Source organism: Hippichthys cyanospilos, chromosome 1 (assembly GCF_059441005.1).
Source record: "Hippichthys cyanospilos isolate Australia breed blue-spotted pipefish chromosome 1, RoL_Hcya_1.0, whole genome shotgun sequence".
Lineage (NCBI taxonomy): Eukaryota > Metazoa > Chordata > Actinopteri > Syngnathiformes > Syngnathidae > Hippichthys > Hippichthys cyanospilos.
The window spans coordinates 26,565,677-26,587,845 of record NC_142369.1 but is presented as its reverse complement, the minus strand read 5'-3'; the positions used below and the strand labels follow the sequence as shown (position 1 = coordinate 26,587,845).

The window sequence follows — 22,169 nt, the reverse complement described above, 5'->3', positions numbered from 1 at the left end:
CACCAAACATACAATAACACCAACACAAGCTTGATACATTTTTTGCATTTAAAACATTCCTGACTCAAGTGCGATATTGTACATATCAAATATGTCCCACCTCATACAGTTTTTTTTTTTTTTTCACAAACACAAACTTTAAGATTCATCATGCAATGACAGTAAAGGCCTTCTATTCTATTCTATTCTATTCTATTCTATTCTATTCTATTCTATTCGATTCGATTCTATTCTTCGCACAAGCGTGACATTTACATATAAGACCACGCAAGACATGTCCCTCTGTTGAGGGGAAACAAACTCATCTTGTCTCGCATGAAAGGCGGCACCACAGAGCTTGAATGGCCTGAATGGGAAGCTCTATTACTTCCAGCTGTGGATGGAAACTATTAGTGAGCGCCATCTCCCTGATGAGCTCTGAAGCGTGTGCTCTCGCTCACACACAGAAGCGCACACACACACACACAGTCACACGCATACACGCCTACCCGCCTTCGCCTTTTCTCAGAGCCACGCTGGAGGGTTCAACATAAGATAAAGACACGCTGTTGGTTGGAGACAGAGAACAAGAGAAAGAGAGAAAAGCAGGAGAGCTTTTCTTCCTCCCTCAACGACTGCCATTCACTTCCTTCCGTCGCTCGGCTGTACAGTATTGAGGAGACCCTGGTCAGCTCGCACTCATTCGTAAGTACTGCGTGCATCTTGACCACAATCAGGGGGAAGATCATAAGGGATTAAAAAAATGATGATATTCCCATGCCCTACTTGGTTGCTTCTGTTTGGGAGTTAAATAGCAAAGGATGAGGCCCATTATCAGTGCTGTCTGTGTTCATTGGACAGTTTTATGTGATCACTTTTACTCTACACAAAGTCAGCATGCTAGGCAAATGATTATTGCAGGAAGTTTCACAAGAGTTCATGATAAAATGTGACTGTACTGATGTTTATCAGCAGTGCTGTGTGAGAAAACTTGAGACAAACCATGTGCTAAACCAGTTGTTCATTCATCTTTTTTATGCGTCTTTTTGTTTAGACCAAGCTAGGTCCCCCGAGGCCTTTTAAGGATAATTGCGGGACACATATTGAGAAGCAAAATGTTAACAGCTAAAATAAAACACACCCACATGCTTACATGTTGTGTCTCCTGCTTACATTCCTTCATTGCTACCTCAGCTAACAAGATGTGACACAAATAAGATGACTGCAGTGCTTTCTAACCAGCGATACCTGTTTCTGTATTCTGTAACTGCGGACTCTTGCAAATGGCATCACAAGTTTGAGCAAAAGTTAATCGTGTGGTTTTTATGGACATGTCGTGTCGGGCGTTATGTATACTCATGATTATATAATTTTTTTTTTTTTACAAGGTGTGCCAGTAAAAATTGCAACTATGGTTTGCTGTTGATTGACAGCCAATGTCAAAACGACACCAGTAGCCAGGGGTTTACGCGCAAATGCTGGACCCAGCACATCAATTGGATGGGAATGCTAAGTTGTGAACGGACTACCACATACGCTTGCTTTAAATCAAGGGTGTCCAAACCGTTGTGTTTTGGGGCCGCATACAGAAAAAATAAAGGCTGCCAGGGCCACCTTAAAATTCGAATTCATTCACCCTGCTATTATCAGTCACAGAAGCAATTGCATTTTGTTTATAGTTTCACATGAATTTGTTAAACCTCTTAAGCACAGCCTTCCATTGAAGGTAAATGCAGCAGAATATGTAGGGCTTTTTGAGTGCCTGTATGGCCCTGTATGCCACTATCTTTCAATCCACCCCTGCACTGAACAGAAACCCAGTCCCATCTCCACATTCAGAACCAAAACAAGAGCAAATTGTAGTCAGCCAGTTTTAAAATAGCTACATGACAGAAACTACTTTTAACCTCTAAAATATTATTTACCTTTTTTTACCCCCCCCCCCCCCCCCCTCCTTCCGTTTTTTTCACGAGCCTTATTTTTTATATGCGTCATGGGTCCGTGAAAAATGGATGGCGGCCCACAAATGGCCCCTGGGCTGTGGTTTGGACACACCTCCTTTAGATAGATGATGTTCAGCTCTGAGTGACACAGTTAGAGATGCATTAAATGAACATGTGTTTCTTAGTGCATCAAAATAAGGTAATCATCTTCTTTTATGTGGCCATGATCATTTGGCCTGTTGGTGAATCACATATTAGGGGATTTGCTTCTTTGGGAAGGCAATAAAGGATGATGGGATGAGAAGGAAATAGTCACTTTCTTTTGCCTCTCTCTTTTCAGAAGTGAATATTTGCTGCACCAAGCAAGAAAGTGTGAGAGGTGTTTTGTTTTCCATTTGATGCTCCATTGGTCCATTAGGTTAAGCAAAATGTGCCGGTGTCCGCTCAACTTTGTGGAGCCAAAGAATATTACATGTCAGTGAGGATCTTAAGGAAAATGTTCATCAAGAAACCCTACCTACCTGCCTACCTACCTACCTACCTACCTACCTACCTACCTACCTACCTACCTACCTACCTACCTACCTACCTACCTACCTACCTACCTACCTACCTACCTACGTACTTCCTTCCTTCCTTCCATTCCAACTAGGAGGGGTCAAAGTGTCAATCACCTCTTGCATGAATTGCCGCATAGTGACAGGGTGTTAGATTTGCTCACAGTGGGGACAAAGTCTGCTCATGGATTAATGTTATGGCCCCAATTTACACAATTGAGAGGCAATGATTGTCTTTCAAGTTCAGAAGCTCAATTATTAAAAACAAACCTGTGAGGAGGACAGGCTTAGTAAATGGATATCTGCTTTGGATAGCACCACCAAGTCAGACTACTCAATTATTCAAATTGTTGAGTCCTTCACTTTCTGCCTGTTACTACAAACAGAAATCTCCCGTGTCTTCGGTTTATTGCTTCAGAGATGAAAATTCGCCTGAGGAAGAAAGCAATCAAATTGAGACAGGTAACTGGATCCCTTGGCTGAAGGAAGAGCAACTTGGGTCCAACGCAAACCTGTCAGCATGCTCATTTTTAGGTTTTGCACAATTGGAGGTGTGCGGCTAAACCGGAAAGCCAAGTTTTAATTGGCCAAGCGTTGTCTGCAAAGGCAATGGCATCCTACCAAGCACATTCAAATCAGGAATTTAAACTACCATCAGAAGGACAAACCATCCTCCAGTCTTTGTTTATTTAACACGTGTTTGTGTGAGGTCATGGGAGACTTTCCTTTATCAAGGCTGGGTGACGTGCTGTTAAGTAATGAGGCTGTAGAAGAGAAAGAACTCCCATCATCCTTAGGTGCTTTTGGCCTTTACTCGCACACAAGGAAAGGGAGTTACAAGACAGATAAAGACACTAAGTGGTTGTGTCACAGAGTCACTGGGCAGTGTCTGAGAGGTGGAAGTGATGAACTATTTTCTTTCCCCTTTGGTTAACCCCGAGCTGTATAATAGCACCTTATCACAACAATAGGGCTTCTTCACAGGGTCAGGTGCCCCAAAGTGACAAGCTAAGAGCAGGGTGCTTTTTGAGCGGGGCCGAAGGGGTTGCTAGGGTGATGCATGTCATCTGGGAAGTCTTCTGTTGAGGCATGCAGAGGGAGAGCATGGGCGGGAGAGAGACACAGAGAGGGACGGGGGGAGAGAGAAAAAAAAACAAGAAACATAGACATCTCGTATTCTGACTCGGTTGTATAGTGAAAGCAGGGAAGCTTTGCGGAGGCAACTAGTGAGGTGAGTACCTTCTTTCTGCAGATCGATACTTAGACCGTGTTAGAGGCTGTTTTTTTTTTTTTTTTTAAGTAATGAGAAACCTGTCTGGCTGCTCCAAGCTAGCAGGATTAGAACACTTACTCAGGAGAGTGTAAACAATGAGACGTGTTTGCAGTACACTTCTAAACAAGTCTCATCGCTCACATCCACTCTTTGCCAGTGAAAAAAGGTTATTTTCCCAGGTTGCAGGTCTTAAAGCATCACTCCTGAGGCTCTCCTCTCTGTCAGATCCGTTTTCACAGCCGCCTCTGATTCCCTTTGTAATATTAGCAAGGGTCCTCCTGTCAGCCCCCATATGGGCTATGCAATATCAGCTTTAGTTATACGAAATGACAGCCATGGGAATCTGTGACCTTTTCCTCAAGGTGTCGAGGATGTAGGCATACCCGAAACTCTTCCCGCAAAGTTGGAGGGAGGAGATCATAATTAGTTGCTACTTGATGTTTGCCTCAATAAATTTGTCTAATTTGAAGGAGGCCGATGCAGAATGAAATAGTGGTTTAGTCAAAACATCACGGTGGTTCCGGAGCAAGGCACTGGACCATGCTCACTGGAGTTTTTACCCTTGGAGGATGACAAAAACAAAATGGCACTGTGGTGGTCCATATACAGTACAGTATGTAGGTGTCGTCTGGCCTGGGTTTCATTTCCATTCATGCATTGTCCCAAACTGCTATGCGTAACTGGTGATGAGTCTAGGGTGTGTTCGAAATGATAGTCCTGCTCCTGCTGTGGCCATGAATAGAATAATATGAACATGGTACTAATGCACATCTAAAGGAAAATAATGGAAAAAAATCAATCTAGCCCATAGGGAGAATGTGGTTAGTGCGTCTTCCTCAAATTTGAAGGATTGTGGCTTCCTCCTACATTTGAAAAACATCGTAGACTCTAAAGTGGTAGAAAAAGTTGTTTATTTGCCCTGCAGTTGACTGTTGTGTAGTCCAGCCGGGTTAGGCTGCTCCACCCTGAGCAGGTTAAGCAGTCGAAAATGACAAAATGTATAAATATGCGATTCTTGCCGTATTATCTATCTATACTCACTTTTTCACTCCGTTCGGAGGATTTTCGGCTCTCATTTCAGGTGTGTGGTTTTAGTGCCTTTGATTTAGTGCCTCGCAGCTCCTTTCTGTTGACAAGAAAAACACTCCAGTCCTGCTGCAGCTCACACTGGAGAAGCACCATACAAGGAGGTGAATACCTCTGTCTTGATAAATGAGTGTATCACCCAATAACTACATATCATAAACTTGTGCTGCAGATCCTTGTATGGGCTCCGTCCATGTTGGTGAGTGCAGCAAAGTTTATGATCAATCCCGCAGGACCTCCAACACCTCTCACATTGTTACCTCCTGACTCAAATAACATTTGGACGTGCAGTCACCAAATGAGCTCATTATCTCTGGGCTTTCTTCAATTTTACCACTGTTAAATCAGCTGGATCAGCAACACTTGGTGATTGTTTAGTAACAGTAGTGCCTCATTGCAATGTTGTGACATTTTTAAACTCTTTGACCGCCTTTTGTATTTTTGCAGAACCGCCGGCTTTGATGGGATGTATTTGTTGTAGCCTCATTTGTATAGGCTCACACAATGTCACAAGCATGTACAGCTGCTAAAATCTTTCTTAATATTAATAATTCTTAATAATATTAATAATGGGGTCTTCTTTAATATGGCATCAAAAAGAACCATGAAGAAAAAAGAACCTACGGTAATTCACTTTTGTGCCCACCTCAACGGCCCACCTCAACAGCCCTTCCAAATCTATGTTGAGCGTTTATATGGTCGAATTGGCATTTTTATCAAGTTGCCAAGTGTAGTCAATAAATGTTTTGACCATTTGACTTTGTGCAGGTGTTGGCAACCCAGAATGTTGAAAGGGCCATATTGAATTAAAAAAAAAAAAAATCTTTCTGAAGCCGCCAAAGAACTGAAAGCCTTCTATAAGCCTCATAATGAAGGCAACACGTGCTGTAAATGTTTATAATTGCTATATCAGCTTACTATCAAAATGATTAAGTAGGCCATGATAATGAGCTTTCATGATTAAATGTTTATTTTTCCTGCAGCATGCATGCCGCAGAAAATGATGCACCTCATGACTACTCTGTACGACGGTGCTTTAAGTTCAACTTACATTAGGATATAAATGTATTATGTTTCGTTGCATTGGTGAAATTATACAAAATACTTTAAAGAAATCTGATTTTTGTCGTCATTTTCATTTTGAGGATTTGAGAAAACAACAAAATGGAACTCCGTCCTCAGACCTCAAAAAGCATCAAATACCATCAAAACCACTTGTGTTTGTTGCTTGGTGATCATTCTTCAACTTTCAACAACAAATACAAAATAATGACAAAATAGCACACTTCTGTCTTCTGGGGGTTCCCTGATGTTTGTTGATGTTGTTTTGTAGAAGGCGCTGAAACATACAATATGGACAATTGCATACCTGTGTTTGTACCATACCTGCCTATCTTTTGAATACTTCTTTTTTAACCACAAAAATAATATATGATTTGTGTTGAATAAAAATAAAACATGTGATTATACTTTGGAAAAATCTCTTTTTTTTTTCTTCCAATTTAATAATGTGTTAACCTTTGTCAGTTTCTAGTTATTTCAGTGAACATTGTGGATTTTTCTTACCTGGGCAGAAGGTTATCGATGAGCATTAGACACGGGTCCGAATTTGGCTACTATTCAGTACGATTGAATGCGGTACATTTTTTTGGTGTGTTTTTTGTCTTTAGGAAAGCACTGTGTTTATGAATACAGTATGTAAGTCAAGGCTAGATCTAAACAATATTGCCACCTTAAGAAAAGTACTGTTAGTTTTAGTCAGCATCCTGACTAGATAAAGACTTTCAGATCATGTGCACTATTCCACCTGATGGAGTCAATGATTAACTTGGTGCACAGAGTCCAAGGCTTGAGTTGTCGAAAGGTGATCAAGTGACAGTTTTTTTTTTTAGATCATTATGTCAGCTCACATCATCACTTGGCTGTGTGAAAGATTTACGAATGACGGAATCCTCCCTCCGACCACAGAGCAATAGCTTCCCACTGGTTGAACATCAGTTTGGCGATCACCACACTGCCTGTCATTTTCGGCTTTGTGTGGTCACCTTAACAAGCGAGAACAATGCGGTGACCAGAAGGACGGTGTTTTCGATTTCTTGTGAAATTCGATGCAAATGTTAAGTATGTCTTCAATAGGCGGAAGCATTGCGTCACTGTTGTGCTGTGATGTGATAACATCCAGAAATGCCATGGGTGTGGAGAAGCGCATTGACCTGCTGAACTTAGCAACTTCTAATTATAATCTTGTTCCATTTCTGGTTCTGGTTTAAGACATTCACAGCTGAGTCGCAATGCAGATATGTGATAAAAAGTTCTGCCATTGCATGACTTGAATGGAGCTTTGTAGATTCATGCTTAGGGTCCCTTTGTAGCGTGTCCGAACATCTGGCCCATTCACTTTCCTGTAGACAGAAGCACATTACCATACTTCATTTTTCTCATCTTGCATGCCCTGTATTATGCCAAGGAAAACCACAGGTGCTATTTGACCGAGCTACAGATAGGAAGCAGGAAGTCTGGCTTGCAAAACTATCTCAAACGGCTCATTTTATCTTCATCTGAGGAGCACCTGGACCTTTTATGGACCTTTTTCTTTCAACCCCAAAGTCCAAGTCCAGGGGTGATAATAGACATTTCTCATAGTAAGAGATTAACGTGCTGCAGTTCTGCATCTGCTGTTGATATTCAGTCATTACGTAAGAATTCACCGCACATTCAAAGGCAAAACCAGACACTTGGCTATTTTTTAAGATTTCATCTGGGCTTTTTCCTTATTAGGAAGCATTGATTCCTTCTCAAGTGGGGAATGCATGCAGCGCTGAATGCCGATCCCGGGAGAACTAAGACGCACATATTACGACAGGATCTTACTTGGACTTTCACCGGTGGAGCCTAATTTGCCTGCATGACATATGGAAAGCAATATTATGTGATAAGCTTGCCTTAGTAATTTAAAATCCTGTTTGATGGCCTGGTCAAATAAAACTGTATCTTTGTCGTCACTCCCTAAATAAAAAAAAAAGCAGTAAAGAGAATACATTATGAAAAAATGACTATTTAGTGTTTGTATTGACCATAGTTATGAGAGGGACATTGAGGCAAGTCGGCTTTATTTATCGAACATTTCATACACAAGGCAACTCACGCAGTTAACGATAAAAGCAACGATTTTAAACTGGATTTCAAATTGGTGTGCAACTTAAGTAATTGTAAAGTAAAGTATGTTTATTTTGGGTGGCGGCTTGTATATCTGCTTCACGGTTGTGATTTTCGGGGTTCACCTCGTGGATTTGGATTGAAGTTTGCATGTTTTCCTCTTTCATTGTCTTTGAGTACTCTGGGTTAGGTTCGTTAGGTTAGACTCTAACTTGTCTTTAAGTGTGAATGATTGTCAATATTTGCTCAGTGAAATGTTAGTCCAAGGTGGACCCCAAAGGTCATGCAAAGTCACATATCATAGTTTCTGGTGAGGACAAACGCGATAGAAAATGGATGGATGAATGTCTGGTGTCACAAGCGTAAGTGACTCCGGCGTAAACATATGGGGATCCCTGCATGGAGCAAAACATGAAGAAATATGGTGACAAGTTGTGTATGACTTGAAAAAATGTTTTTGCTTTTCGTCAAAGAAAGCTATGGCGGACTACGGATCAAGTAAGCCTTGTTCAGACATTATTCACTGTGAATGCCAGTACATTACTCATGAGGTCATGGGCCTACAGCTGCTGAGAGTGGCACCAAGTCCAACACATTGTAAATTGATTAAGCTATGTATTTTCTGTGCATTGTTTTCTGTTGAACAAATAATGAGCTGGCTGTGGTTGTTTTGGGCAAAGAAATTCCAACTGTCATCACTGAGCAGTTTTTTTTTTTTTTTTTTAAGGCTTTGCTGTTATGTAACCCCGTTTATTAAAAAATGATGAGCCTGATAAAGTGACATTGTTGTCCAGAAAGGAAAAAAAAACACACACATTGGACTCATGGGTTCTGCTCTGTCCATGACTGTTTTCACAGACTTGACCACATTTCTTAAAGCTGCAAACTCCACGTGGAAAAGTCATCAATGCCGGTTTTGTCGGACCGCCCCCAGCCTGTCATGTTTCTACCCACACACACATTTTTCCTTAACCATTTGCATAGCTTATACCGGAACAGCCACATTTTCATTTGCCAATAAACTCCCAATATCCTCTCTACCCTGAACTTGACTTGTACAGTTCCTCTCTATGTGTCATGCTGTGGTGACATCAGTCTCAAAGTAGTCTGAGAAAAAATGAAGCTTCTTCCACAGTAAATGTTGAAATCATTTAGACAAAAATGTTGTCATTCAGGGGTCACGCATTGGCCACTATGAGTGATTGTTTGTCCGCTCCATAAGAGAATCACCCTAAACTTCAATCTAAATGGGTCAGTTGATTAGAAATTAGATTATGTTTTCAGAGGTTGACGGTTTCTTCAGTCTATCTTGTTCAGAGAATGAATTGACTGGGAGCAGATGTGCCACAGTCATTGTTGTGGGCGGATTTTTCCCCGGCAACAAGAAAAGTAAGTGACGCTAACTTTCCTCTGGAATACTTCAATTGGAGCGGGAGCTAGATAATAGAACATTGTCAGCTCTGACTGGATGTAAAACTTGATTTATGATGAAGTCGCACTCAAAAGGTTAAGGGTTAAAAAGCACTGATTCTCCTGTGATGATTTCAACGTATCCAGAGACACAAAATCTAATGTACTACTGTATACAGTGTTTCTGTGTGAATCGCTTTAACAGACATTTCCTGTGACAAATCTCACAGAAGTAACAACTCTACAACATTGCACTATACGCGAGGGAGCAATAACAATGAACAAAATGTTGAAACACTTTCTGCCCATTACATTGAGACGATCGAGGTCCTGGGATGATGTCAAAGGTTGTCACAACATGGTCTCGGCAGAGACTGGCAAGAACCAGGCAGCTTTGGATTTCCGGTTCATCCATTATTGAACCATAAACAGGACAATAACGTATATAAGAACAGATCTTTCACCATTTTTAATTTTGACTTTAAATTTAAGAATTGTATTAATTTTTCCACTTTTTATTTGATACTAGGATTTAAAAAAAAATGTTTTCTTTTGAACTCATTCACTGCCAATGACGACTATAGACATCAGAGATTAAATTTAACAGGCCTGAAAATGAATGTGTTCACTTTTTCCCTGCCAAATGACCATGAAAAACACATCCATTTTAACTTGGCTGGCAGTGTAGGTATATTTATTTATGTAACTCACCCGGGGCCACTGACGACTCCAGTCGTCAAAATCCATTTTAACAGGGCTGGAAATGAATGCTAACGTGTTCACCATCATTGACTGTGAAAATCAAAGATCCATTTCAACTTGGTGGGCAGCGAATGAGTCAAGTCACTTAGAAAAGGTCTGATCTGCTCCACTCATGTCAGTGTGTATCTCACAAACAAACATAAAAGGACTCGTATGATGCTGTATGTGTAAATACATGCTTGCATGGGTATATTGACGTTGTTCTTTTTTTTTTATCTGTAGCTGTTTTTGGAGACATTCTGCCACACAAGAACGGACAAGTAACCACATGCAGTCGCAGGTAAAATATTTTTTGGGGTAAAACTTGCCTCTGATCTTAAGCATGCCTTCTCATTCAGAAACATTGAAAAAAAAGTCCAACCCTATGATTGGTCCTCTATGTTTTGAATGTGACATGAATACCTCGTTGAAAATGTTAATCAAAAGAGAACAGCCTTTACCTAGGTTTTTTTTTTTTTGTAGCGTTCTCAAATTGCTTCCAATTGCATTGTGCCTAATATTCTGGCCAACAAGAGTTATGGCACTATGACGAAGCAGTGGAGCTTTCCCATGACCCCTGGCAACCACACACAGAGAGCAAAGCACCTGATTCAAAAGTTCCAATCGTAGAGTCGGACTGACCATTAAAAGTAAAAAGATCACCATAGCGACAGTAAGACGTCAGCTAACCTGGTGGACCGAGGTTGACATCGGTGACCTTTTCTCCACCCCTCTTGCCTAGCACCACCCTTTGGCTGCAAGATGAGGGGCGGCCTGGTGAATAGGAAGTTAATGGGCTCATTATGGTCTGCCCCTGTTTCTGTGCCCCTGCACTGCACCTTCAATGAGTTCTTTCTGCATTTGTGGCAGAATGAGATGATGAAGATGATTGAACCCCACTGACCAATTGTCCTATTTTAAATAAATTAGGACCTTTTCACCTGAAGTTGTTCTTCCATTATTGTCTAGGACACAGTTCAGCCCCTGAACATGTTCGCATGATATCTTGTGGAGTTGTTTTTTCTTTTTTTCACCCAGAGCTAACAAGAGGACACTGCAGGAGCAAAATTGACATATTGTTTTTCTTCATGCTTATAGAGTTTCCACCTTTTTTTTTTATTTATTCTATTTTGTTTTAATTATGGCAGCTTGTTGAAGGGGCTGGTTGTCCAAATGACTTCTCCATGGAGCTTGGGGGTCCTTCTGGTCAGCAAGTCCTAACATCTCCTGATCTGACCAAAGAGGTGTTCATCTCCCCTGGACTTCCAACCCCCCCTCTCAGCCCCCTCCGCTCAGCGAGGTTTCCATCTGGAGAGTTCAAGGTATGGCCTGAAATGACAGGAAAGCTATCTTATCTTCAGGACAAGCGCCCCCCCAAGTGGACAAATGCAGCATCACAGTTTCTATCGGCATTTTGCGCCTCAATCATGACAACATTGTATGGCATAAGCATAACACACATGAATGAATGAATGAATGAATGTTCAGGGAATGTGTTCAAATGGCTGCGCGTTTCACTTGTCAAACTTTTAGCTACAAGTTTTGCTCCCAACAGTTAATCATGGAATGGAAAACAAAAAAGATGCTGACGTCATTCACCCCGTAAGGAAAATGTGGAGATGATCGTTAAAGCCAATAGTTTCATTGATAATATTAGCTTTGTTTACAATAACCAGCGACACAAATTTTCAAAGCGCTCGGCACGTTCGATTAAAACCCCCGCAAAGAAGGGTAGGAATCTGATTCCGATACATCAAAACTGATACATTTACAAAAACAATAATCGTTTTCACTGAGTGTCACTTACAGTATGTTTTAATTTGGTAACTTTATCTTCTATTTTACATCAATGTGATCTACTGTACAACCACGATGATTTTTCAACTGATGGAAATGAGCATTTATTTATTACTGTAATATTCTTACCCCTCATCACCCCAAGCTCATTTGCTGGTCATGTACCTGTGGCTGATAAGTATCTGTCTGTCTCAAGGCATCTGATGTCAGTGGAAGTGGTCCAACAACTCCCAGCTTTGGATCATATTATGGCCCCTCACTTGGTAAATTTCTGCGTTTGGATTAAAATATTGCATTTACAACAAAACAACAGGTTTATGATACAATAAAAACATAACACTTGTCATGCAGGGGGGCTCACCAATGGGATACAGCCTTCTCCCACAAGGGAGGAAAGACTCATCAAATTCTCAGGAATTGGTCCAGTGGATGAAACAGGAATGCCCATCGCTTCTAGATCTGTAAGATTAAAGAAGCATTTAAAATATACACATCTCTTGTTAGGTATTTTTCCTGTTATTTAATTCTAATTTGAACTTTTTTAAACAGTACCTGCTCTAACTTATGCAAAGCTCAAATACAGCCTACATCCTTTCTTTTTTCCCCACCAGAGTGTAAACAAGCCCAGAGATTGGTACAAGAGCATGTTCAAACAAATACATAGAAAGCCAGAGGGTATGATTGCTCCTTCTCCTCTTACACACTCACTCTAGCCAGTATTACTGTCAGTACAAGATAGACACAAAGTACAAAATGTGATGGCATATTGTTTTATGTTTATTACTACCATTACAATAACTATCTCTATTATGGATTTTCCCAATTCCGGGTTATAATGTGGATCATTTTGAAAAAAAAAAGGTCCTTGAGGTCCTTCTCACATCACTAGGCACAAAGTCAATATTTTGGAAATAACTTTAGATGGGAGTTAATGTTGTGCACTCACTTTCCTTTCTTTATTTTTTTTTTTTTTTAAGAATGTGACCAGGAGGAATCAGACAGGTGGTCGGCTAAATGTAAGATTTTCTTCTTCTAAGAGCATTTAAGTAGGTTTCCTTCACCAGCAGTGGGGAAAACTATGCACTACTGCATTCAGTATTCATTAGTTTTCAAAGTACTTTGATAATAAATATTTGGATTCCCAAATCTTGCAGCTTCTTTGGAGGAAAATACATATCTGATTAATAAATATTTGGATTCCCAAATATTTATTAATCAGATATGTATTTTCCTCCAAAGAAGCTGCAGTGGAAGTCTCCGTGAATGTTGCTCAACTTCCCATAGCAGTTCATGTTGCAAACTAATATATGTATGTATATATATATATATATATATATATATATATATATATATATATATATATATATATATATATATATATATATATATATATTTGTTTATTTGACATAAATCTATAGGCCAGCAGGTGAACCTTGAGAATGAAGCAGACGATGACCATCTCTTCAGACTGACACCACATGGAGCCTTGCCTGACTGGTGAGCTGATTCCCATATCCACTGGGAGCATCTGTGCACACATACACATTCACACATCACAAGGTGCATAACATTGTAGCAACGTGAGAGCAAAATAAATCTGGGAATCCGACACTGTGAAGCAGGCATATTCTTAGCCTGGTCTAAACATGTCACAAAAAAGGTTGTCACAAAAAGTGATTTAATTACCTCGATTTCATCTGAATTTGTGCACAAATTGAAGTCATTTAAGAGCAGCTAACTGTTCGGTCTGTCACTATTAGTCCCTGGGATGGAGAGATGAAAAAAACATGTTTTTCACACCTATTAATTGAAATTGTATATTTTTTCATGGGACACTTGATAATTCCTTACCACTCATGTTAAACTGCCATGACCTTTGATACGTAAATGTGGTTTTCTTCATTTTCTCCTGACTGCTGTTCTGTTTTTGTTGTTTGACGTGGTCAGAAAAAATGTGTCTGATTAAGTATGATGTCATCTCTCTACTGCTCAGCATCGTCTTTGGCAGTTCAGCTTATGACTCGCTTTTCACATGCAATTTCTGAATGTGTTTAATTTGAAATCTGTGCTCTTCTCTTTCACGCGCCTCATTTTAAAGAAAACCAACGTTCGAGTCAAGACCAGGGGTGGGGTGGGCTACAAGTTGGGATTTGTTGCTACAGCACTTAGAATAAGGCAATGATTAAGTTGCTGCCCACGGTGTGTGTTTGCATATCCATTTGGGTTTTATGTTTCAGGAGCCAGGATGTCAGCAAGCTGTCAGAGCCAGGAAAGCAGGAAACAAAACCCAAGAGTATATTTGACTTTGAGCCCGAAAACCTCAGCCAGGTACAACATTTTAAAATATTTTGTGTAACCAAATTAACACTTTAAATCTTTTCTGCTTCGTCTTTAATTTAGCAGTACTTTGTGCTCTTCTCGTGGAACGCTAATGAGTAACTTGTGGTTCTCAATCAATTCTATTCAAAAGCTGAGTTTTACTCATTTCGCACATTCGCGCTCCTAGTAAGCATTTCGATTGGGGTTTATTTTTAGTCTTGCTCTAGATGAGTCTTTTCTTAAAGACCTCGAGGGAGTTTAGTGATCCATACTCTGTTAAAAACAACTAGCTTTTACATGAAGTGCACACTGTATACAGTCCCGTGTATGCAATCCAGAGTAAAAGAAATCTTTGTCTCAGCTCCCCCACAGGAGCGAGACGCCTTGTGATCAGTATTAGAGTGTTAACCTTTTGAGGTGCAGGGTATGCCCCAACATTTTCTATTGACAGCCAAGAGTGTCTGAGACAAACTGTGCACAGACCATGCCAGGTGCTTCACAGTGACTTTATGGTCTGCGAATAGAATGAGGATGACGCCCAGCTGAGAGGAAGGTCTTGGCATGCAATTAGGAAAGAAGTTTCTGATTCTTGCCAGCACCGTTTTACAGAATGGGAAACAGATGGAAATTTGACTTTCTTGTTAAGTTAAACTGCAATGGAATTCTCAAGTAAGATGCGTTATTTTCACTTGTAAAGTAAAAATGACTACCGCTTTTATTAATCACAACATAAACAACTTTTAACATTAACTGTGCCTTTATTTGTTTCACAATCAGTACTCCCAGCACTTAATGTTTTATTGCGAGAGAAAATGGGCTTTTTTTGTTTTTTTTTAACATCCAGTAAATATCACAGATACAAATGTCCAGATTCTGCTCCTGTGATCGGATATCAGGCCCGATCACATACATTTCATCTGATTTGAACCGTAAAGAAAAAGGAAAAACTTGATTTTGATTTATTCATTTGTTTATTTTCATTTTGAATGTCTTGATATATATATATATATATATATATATATATATATATATATATATATATATATATATATATATATATATATATATATATATATATATATATATATATTGTTTATACGCCGCTGTCCACCTGTTCAAAATGAGCTCACGTTAAGTTCTCTTGGTAATAGAACCCAAACATGAAGCATACTCAATTTATGAGTTCTTTACATAGATATATGAAAGATAACCTTGATTAGTCCCACAATATTTACTTTGTAATCAACAATCTCTTTGAACTCATGGCTATTTTTCTGTCTATGTCTAGGGTTATCGGTCACTAAGCAAACAGGCTGAGAAGTCAAAGAGTCCTTCAGTAGAGGTGAGCAATCTCGCTGTTCCATGTTGCGAAAACAATTCCAAAACCACCAATCCCAACTGTGACATTACATGCGGGCTCAGGCCAGTCTGGTCTCTGAGCTGAGTCGCTTTGAGGCCGAGTTGGACTCAGATATCCAGGGCCTGGAAAAGAGACTGTCCCAGAAGAAGCAGCAGCGTCAAGGCTTGGGTGAGGTACTGAGCCCCCCCCCCCCCCCCCTCCTGCCCCAACCCCACCTCGACCGTCTCAGCCGGGGACTCCTTGTTAGCCCTCAGAACACTACCATCCCCTCCCACCTCGACTGTGTGAACCTCACCGCTTGCTACTTTGTTTTGTGTCCTGACCTGGATGACAGCTAAGGAACCACCTCCCTGTCTTGCACGTTGTCTAATCAGTTCAATCATCTGCCTGCAACCCCCACTCCTTCACCTCATGCTCCCACCTCAGCAAACGTATGCGCCTGCTATAATTGCACAGAATGCCCAAATTCAATATTCGCATACAGAGTCCTTGCATATGATCCTGCCTGTGTGCTGATGCCTTACTCTTCCCCTTTTGGAATGCTCAGCAATCATGAGTGAACTTGTTTTTGAGCCAAGGAGCTTAGGACCCAGTTGATTTCTTACTCCCCCTGGGAGTGGTCAGCACCACCGTGTTGCCTGCGTGTGTTGTTCAAAGAATTCCTCCAAGGAGGGAGTTGCGGGAGCAAACTTTGACAAAAGTGTCCTTTGCTTCCAGGAGACCAGGGCCAGGGACCCGGTGACGGCTGCAAGGACTGGAAACACAAACTACAGGTCTGTGACTACTTGAAAAATTATAGTCGATAAAAATGCAAATGCTTTACTTTCAAACTTTGAAAGGAAGCATTGTTAGATTCCAATTCAATTCATTTAGTTTGCCACTCTCTTACACGTGTTGAAGTGTGTTTTGAAAAAGGTTATACATTTCGAAAAATTATAAAATGTTTTGAAAAAACTAACAACTATTTTTTTGCAATTTTCTGAATTAACAAGTTTGTTAATTAGTTCCTAGGGCAAATGCTGGATTGATGTATTCACACTTGGTCATTCGGAGTCAACCTGTGACCTGTGGCACATAAAGACAAATTTCAGGTTAATGAAAAGACCAGGATCAATAACCACATAACAAGAAAACTGTTAGAAATGTGGAATGCCATCTGTTGTAGTAAATATACTGTATTTAAACCTGTTGTAGTTCTTTATTTTCATTCTCTCAGCCGCTTCTCTACTTTTTTCAAGAAGCTACTTTTTTAAAGGGAAGCGCCTGAGAGAAAGTAAAAAAAGAACAGTTTTAAGTACAGTACATTACTGCATCAGCCGGCATTCCACATTTCTAACAGTGCGTGTAATACATTCTTGGAAGATTCTCGCTGTTGTTTTCTGAACCGGGTTCACAGGGATTGACCTTTTAAGGCGTGTGGTTCAGTGGCATTATTTAAAGAGCCTGTTGCTGAGCATGTGTGGAATTACAAGACGAAGTGACAAAACGTAGTCTGTTTCTTTCTGCATCCTCTCAACGCTGACTTGTTTAGTTGCTGCTATTAGACCTGTTTGGTGATGGGCAATAGAAGCTATTGCCCATCACCAAACAGGTCTAATAGCAGCAACTAAACAAGTCAATATTTATTTATTGATTTATTTATGTGAAGTATAGATACCTGAATATGTGCTAAAGTTATCTAATTCCTCATATTGATCAATGATTTTCAGCCATCCATCTGCAGCAAAGCAGTCCACCCATCACTCTGTTGGCTCATCATCAGTCTTTTCACCTAGATTTGGTAAAGAACATTCTTCTTATATAACAACCCGCAAAAACATTTTAATTCAAAAAACATTTTAATTATTGTTTAATTGTTGTTAGTTTTTGTTTCATGATCGCTTGATGCCAATCCTCTGTTTGCTCGGGTTTAGTTGTTTAAAACGACACTTTACATTACAAGGCTATACACGTTTAATGAGCTCGCTTGTGACTGGCTAGAATTGCTCAGTAATTTAATAAGTGGTCCCATGATTGCATTCAGTTGCTCATTTGTCTGCCACAAAAAAAATAAAAAAAAAATACACATTTACACACACAAAAAAAGTGGCCAACAGTTCATAGGTGCGGCGGGAGGAAACCTTGGAAAAGAGGAAGAGTAGCCTCAATTTGTGTTTGATATTAGCTTTATCCCATGTGTTTACCTGCTTTATTAGAGCATGCTAATTAATCAATGTTTTAAAGACACTACTTTTAATTTTTAACTTTTTAATTAGGCTCCTCTAATCGATTTTAATGATCACTTTGCTCAGCGGGTCGACCTTCTGCTGCCAATGACACCATGGAACGCTCACCCAAGAAAGAAGAAAAGAAGGTAGCTCTTTATGAATAGCATGCTTAAATTTGGCAGTTTGAATGCTCTTATTTGTGTTTTAATGAAATATTAAGTAGTTTATCTGTTTTCAGATGAAAGCAGCACGGGCCAAATTCAATTTCCAGGCTCAATCGGCAAAGTGAGTTCTACATTAATGTTGTTTCATTTTCATTAAAAAAAATAAAATAAAAAAAATATATATATATGTATGTATATATATATATATATATATATATATATATATATATATATATATATATATATATATATATATATATATATATATATATATATATATATATATATATATATATATATAAAAGCGTATTATAAGTTCACATCACATCATTCTAGATTGTTCTATATTAGTGTTGTAACCTATTGGGGCTCATGTTTCTTATTATACTCACTTCTCACACAGGGAGCTTACACTGCATAAGGGCGACATTGTTTACATCCACAGACAAGTAGACGCCAACTGGTTTGAAGGAGAACATCACGGTAGAGCAGGCATCTTCCCTACAACATATGTAGAGGTAAAAAAAAAAAGACTTCACGGTGGCTCTGAGGTCACGCTGTTCTTCTCTTTGTCTTTTAACAAAGTTGAGCTGAGCCTTTCGCATCTTTCCCATCACAGATTCTGCCTCCATCTGAGAAGCCAATGCCCACGAAGCCTCACAGTGTGCAAGTGCTGGACTATGGTGAAGCAGTAGCACTGTATAACTTCAATGCTGACCTTCCAGTTGAGCTTCCCTTTCGAAAAGTGATTACCAACAACTACATACCCTACATACAATATGTCACAGTACACACATAATGTTACATGTTGATAATGTCATATATATATATATATATATATATATATATATATATATATATATATATATATATATATATATATATATATATATATATATATATATATATATATATATGTATATATATATATATATATATTTTCTAGCATTTAGGGTAATTTGGTTATATACTGGCTATATACTGTATTTAAAGGGTAGGTGCTGTACATTATTCTGTGTTGCTCTTCAACCTGCCTGAGCAGGGATATATGTTTAAAGAAATTCCAGATGCTCTTTTATTTTGTTTCACCCCTGTGGAAGTATGGTGGTAACATGCTATGACTTGATGTCATACCTGTCTTAATCCATCTTAGGTCAGATCCCAAAATTATAAAAACAAGGCAGGTAAGCAGAGTAAAGCAGCAGATGAGGATGCAATATCTCTCTCTTTCCTTATCTATTGCCGGAATGGGCAATTTAACTTAACTTTTGGGATATTTTCCAATTCCAATCCCCAATATCCTCCCTTTTTTTACATCGGTGACATGTAATGGATGGTTTATCAGCATTTCCTTGAAGAATTTGGGGATTTAGCCGCCAGTGTCCAATTTTTTACCTATGGCGTGTACGTTGCAGTCCAAGCACTGAGGTTCTGCAAATCTGTTGCTTTGTTCTCCTCTCAAAAATTGTTGTCTGAGGTAACTTGTCTCAACAACCAAAATTTGACAAGAGCTGTTTATATAAGACGGCCCTCCTATAACTGACTCATCTGAAAATAGCAATACATAGATTTAAAGAACCATATGTTTTTTTAAAATATTTTATTCGAGGTAATTCGGCTAAACGTTGGAGTGGTGCTCTAGCGCCCTCTATTGAGGAAGACTCAACCATGTCCATAGTATGCAACCCAACGTCTGGATTAACTGTTCAAAAACATGTGCTCACATGTCAAACAAAGTGTAGGAAAAAAACGAAAGTTCATTTGCAGCAATTGTTTCTTGTCGTGTGATCATAGATTTTACGTTTTCCCCTCAAATATTGTGTTCTCTCTGTAACGGTGAAATCTGTCATGTCATAATTGCGTAAACTGTTTAATAAGTAACTCATGTGTTCATTCTGTATGTTAGGGGGAAGTAATAAGTGTAACCAGATGTGTCAATGACAAGTGGCTGGAGGGGAGGATCTCTGGGACCAACCGGAGTGGCATCTTCCCTGCCAGCTACGTTCAGGTCAACAAGATGCCCCGTACCAAATGCTCCACGGACGACTGCTCAACAAGCCCTATGTCTCCTGTGTCCCTTGGACCTCAGAGTCCAGGACGTCCGCTCCACTCGCCTCGCCTGCACTCACCTTTGTCCCCATTCCCCGCATGCTTCAGCCCCAAACGAGAACACTCACCCCAGAGTCCACCTTCACCTCTGCCGTACAGTGCAACGCCGCAGTCACCCAAACAGACATCTTTACCTAAAGATTCTGCCAATCGTTGGTCGCCTAATTCCTCAAAACCCGCTTCACCTGCCAATCACAACACTTTCAGCTCTGCGTCACCTTCTGGTTGTGCGGCAGCATCTGCACTTAGCACAGGGGGCCCCACAGTCAGCACAGCCAGATACAATGGTTCCTCACAGGTCTGCACTCACTGCCTCCTGTGCAAGCACACTGCATGCCCGCGATTTTTAAAAGGTGCTTTTCTTGACTTTACATACCTGACAGAAGTTACGTATGCATTCTTCTTTCTAGGATGCTCTGTCCAATTCCAGTGCCAACTCACTCCCACCTGCACAAGTGCCAAACACTGCTGGCTCCACAGCGGTGCAACGTCAACCGTAATGCAGTACTCCATTTCATCATGACAAAAGATTGTTGCGTCAGAACTGAATTTGGGTTTTCACGTCCCTCCAGGTATCTAGCTGTCTATAACTACAAACCACAGAACGCAGATGAGTTGGAGCTCAGAGAAGGCGACATTGTACAAGTAATGGAAAAATGTGACGATGGCTGGTTTGTAGGTGAGTAGACCTTTTGAAACAATGAATAATATTGTATCGATGCTTCTGTCTATTGGACAATGTAAAACATTGCAGAATTGACTTCAGACAATGGTACAGTGAAGCACAGCTAACTTTTCTGTTCTGTAATGCATATTCTCGACATGTATGCCCCAGGTACGTCAGAAAGGACTCAGGCTTTTGGAACGTTCCCTGGAAATTATGTGACACCAGTCTGACTTTTGGTTTAATCACATTCACGTGGATTCACATTACAAGATCTCAACAACCACTTGCATCACCTTCCTTCAGGCGGACATGCATGTTCACCCCTTTTTGATGATCACAGATGAATACGAGAGTTGCGCTTACCTCACTGCATGGGAGTGTTGTATTGTTGCACACCAGCATAAGAATGACTGGATGCTGAAGACATGCAAAGAATGGATGATTTTTTTCCACAATTATTTGCAGCAGCACCAGCAAATTTGTTTTTCTTTCCAGAATGACGACTGTTTTTTTTTTTTTTTTTCTAATGGTCCTGCATTCAGCCACCACCATGCCACCACAAACCACTGAGATATTTTTGTATGAATTTGAATTTATATTCATTTGTGGAACCCGTGACTAACATTTCCATAAAATGTCTGTCTCGGATTATTTTTCAGATCTTTGAAGAAGTTTTGAAGAAACAGCACGACTTAAAAAGATCCTAAATTAGTAATAGGCCAATAATGTATGTGCCATTAGATTTATATCCATCCACAAGGCTTTTCAGAAAAAATACAATTTCGTAGCACATGCACTGATTTCTTCCTATTCATTGTTAAATGTCTAGTTATCTTGTTTTGTTTTAATTCCTATTTTGAAAAAAAGAAATGTTTAGAAAAAGACTCTGGTCTAAAACAGGTTTTCAGTTTTGAGGTGGTCTGCCTACACAGTAAAAACCCACAGCGCACATTTGCACGCTGTTAGTTGTTTCTTAATGTCTTTCCTGCTTTTAACTAGAATATCTCTCATGCCGGCGGCAAAATTATGTGTAATCTTGGCAAGCTTTTAAAAAACAAAAATGTCATTGCACTGTAAAATTAATCAATTAACCTAAAGATCATTGTACAGATTGTAAGGTTTTACAAAAATTACAAATTGTAATATATATGTGCCTATCAACTATTTGCTCTTCCGATGTATGGTATAAATTGTATGTTAGGATTTTTTTAAGCCAATAAAAATGTGTGCTGCATAATTACTTATGTATTCTTGTTTTAATTGTGCACAATCCAAAGTAAGGAAAATAAAACACCTTTCAGTTGAGAAAAAGGAAAATTGTTGTGAGATAATTTTTAGAATATAGCCAATTTACCCTATCTGTTCATTTTTTAGAGCCACTTATCCTCACAAGGGTCCCAG

The 22,169-nt window shown here is 39.6% G+C and overlaps 1 protein-coding gene across 7 annotated transcripts; it reads left to right on the top strand.

Moving 5' to 3' along the window:
* Positions 1-452: 452 nt before the first annotated feature.
* sorbs3 (sorbin and SH3 domain containing 3) lies at positions 453-22,005 on the top strand. Of its 7 annotated transcripts, none has more exons than XM_088428552.1 (21): positions 453-684; positions 10,389-10,446; positions 11,294-11,467; positions 12,139-12,205; positions 12,294-12,403; positions 12,554-12,617; positions 12,920-12,958; positions 13,361-13,439; positions 14,180-14,270; positions 15,550-15,603; positions 15,684-15,794; positions 16,339-16,394; positions 17,331-17,401; positions 17,913-17,974; positions 18,067-18,113; positions 18,396-18,510; positions 18,612-18,737; positions 19,899-20,399; positions 20,512-20,597; positions 20,674-20,780; positions 20,937-22,005. In XM_088428552.1, the coding sequence occupies exons 2-21, from the start codon at positions 10,435-10,437 to the stop codon at positions 20,996-20,998; spliced, it is 2,034 nt and encodes a 677-aa protein (XP_088284678.1). In that variant the 5' UTR covers positions 453-684; positions 10,389-10,434; the 3' UTR covers positions 20,999-22,005. The 7 variants fall into 7 exon arrangements, with proteins under 7 accessions (XP_088284678.1, XP_088284683.1, XP_088284679.1 ...); XM_088428557.1 differs by lacking the exon at positions 453-684 and adding an exon at positions 3,557-3,710 and having other exon boundaries at positions 18,612-18,716; positions 19,899-20,000; XM_088428553.1 differs by lacking the exon at positions 453-684 and adding an exon at positions 3,557-3,710 and having other exon boundaries at positions 18,612-18,716.
* Positions 22,006-22,169: the final 164 nt, after the last annotated feature.

Bases quoted from the DNA above. Each gene is read 5' to 3' on its own strand.
- sorbs3 (XM_088428552.1), top strand. The intron at 13,440-14,179 runs GTGAGCTGATTC...TTTATGTTTCAG, and splicing joins CATGGAGCCTTGCCTGACTG to GAGCCAGGATGTCAGCAAGC. The intron at 14,271-15,549 runs GTACAACATTTT...GTCTATGTCTAG, and splicing joins AGCCCGAAAACCTCAGCCAG to GGTTATCGGTCACTAAGCAA.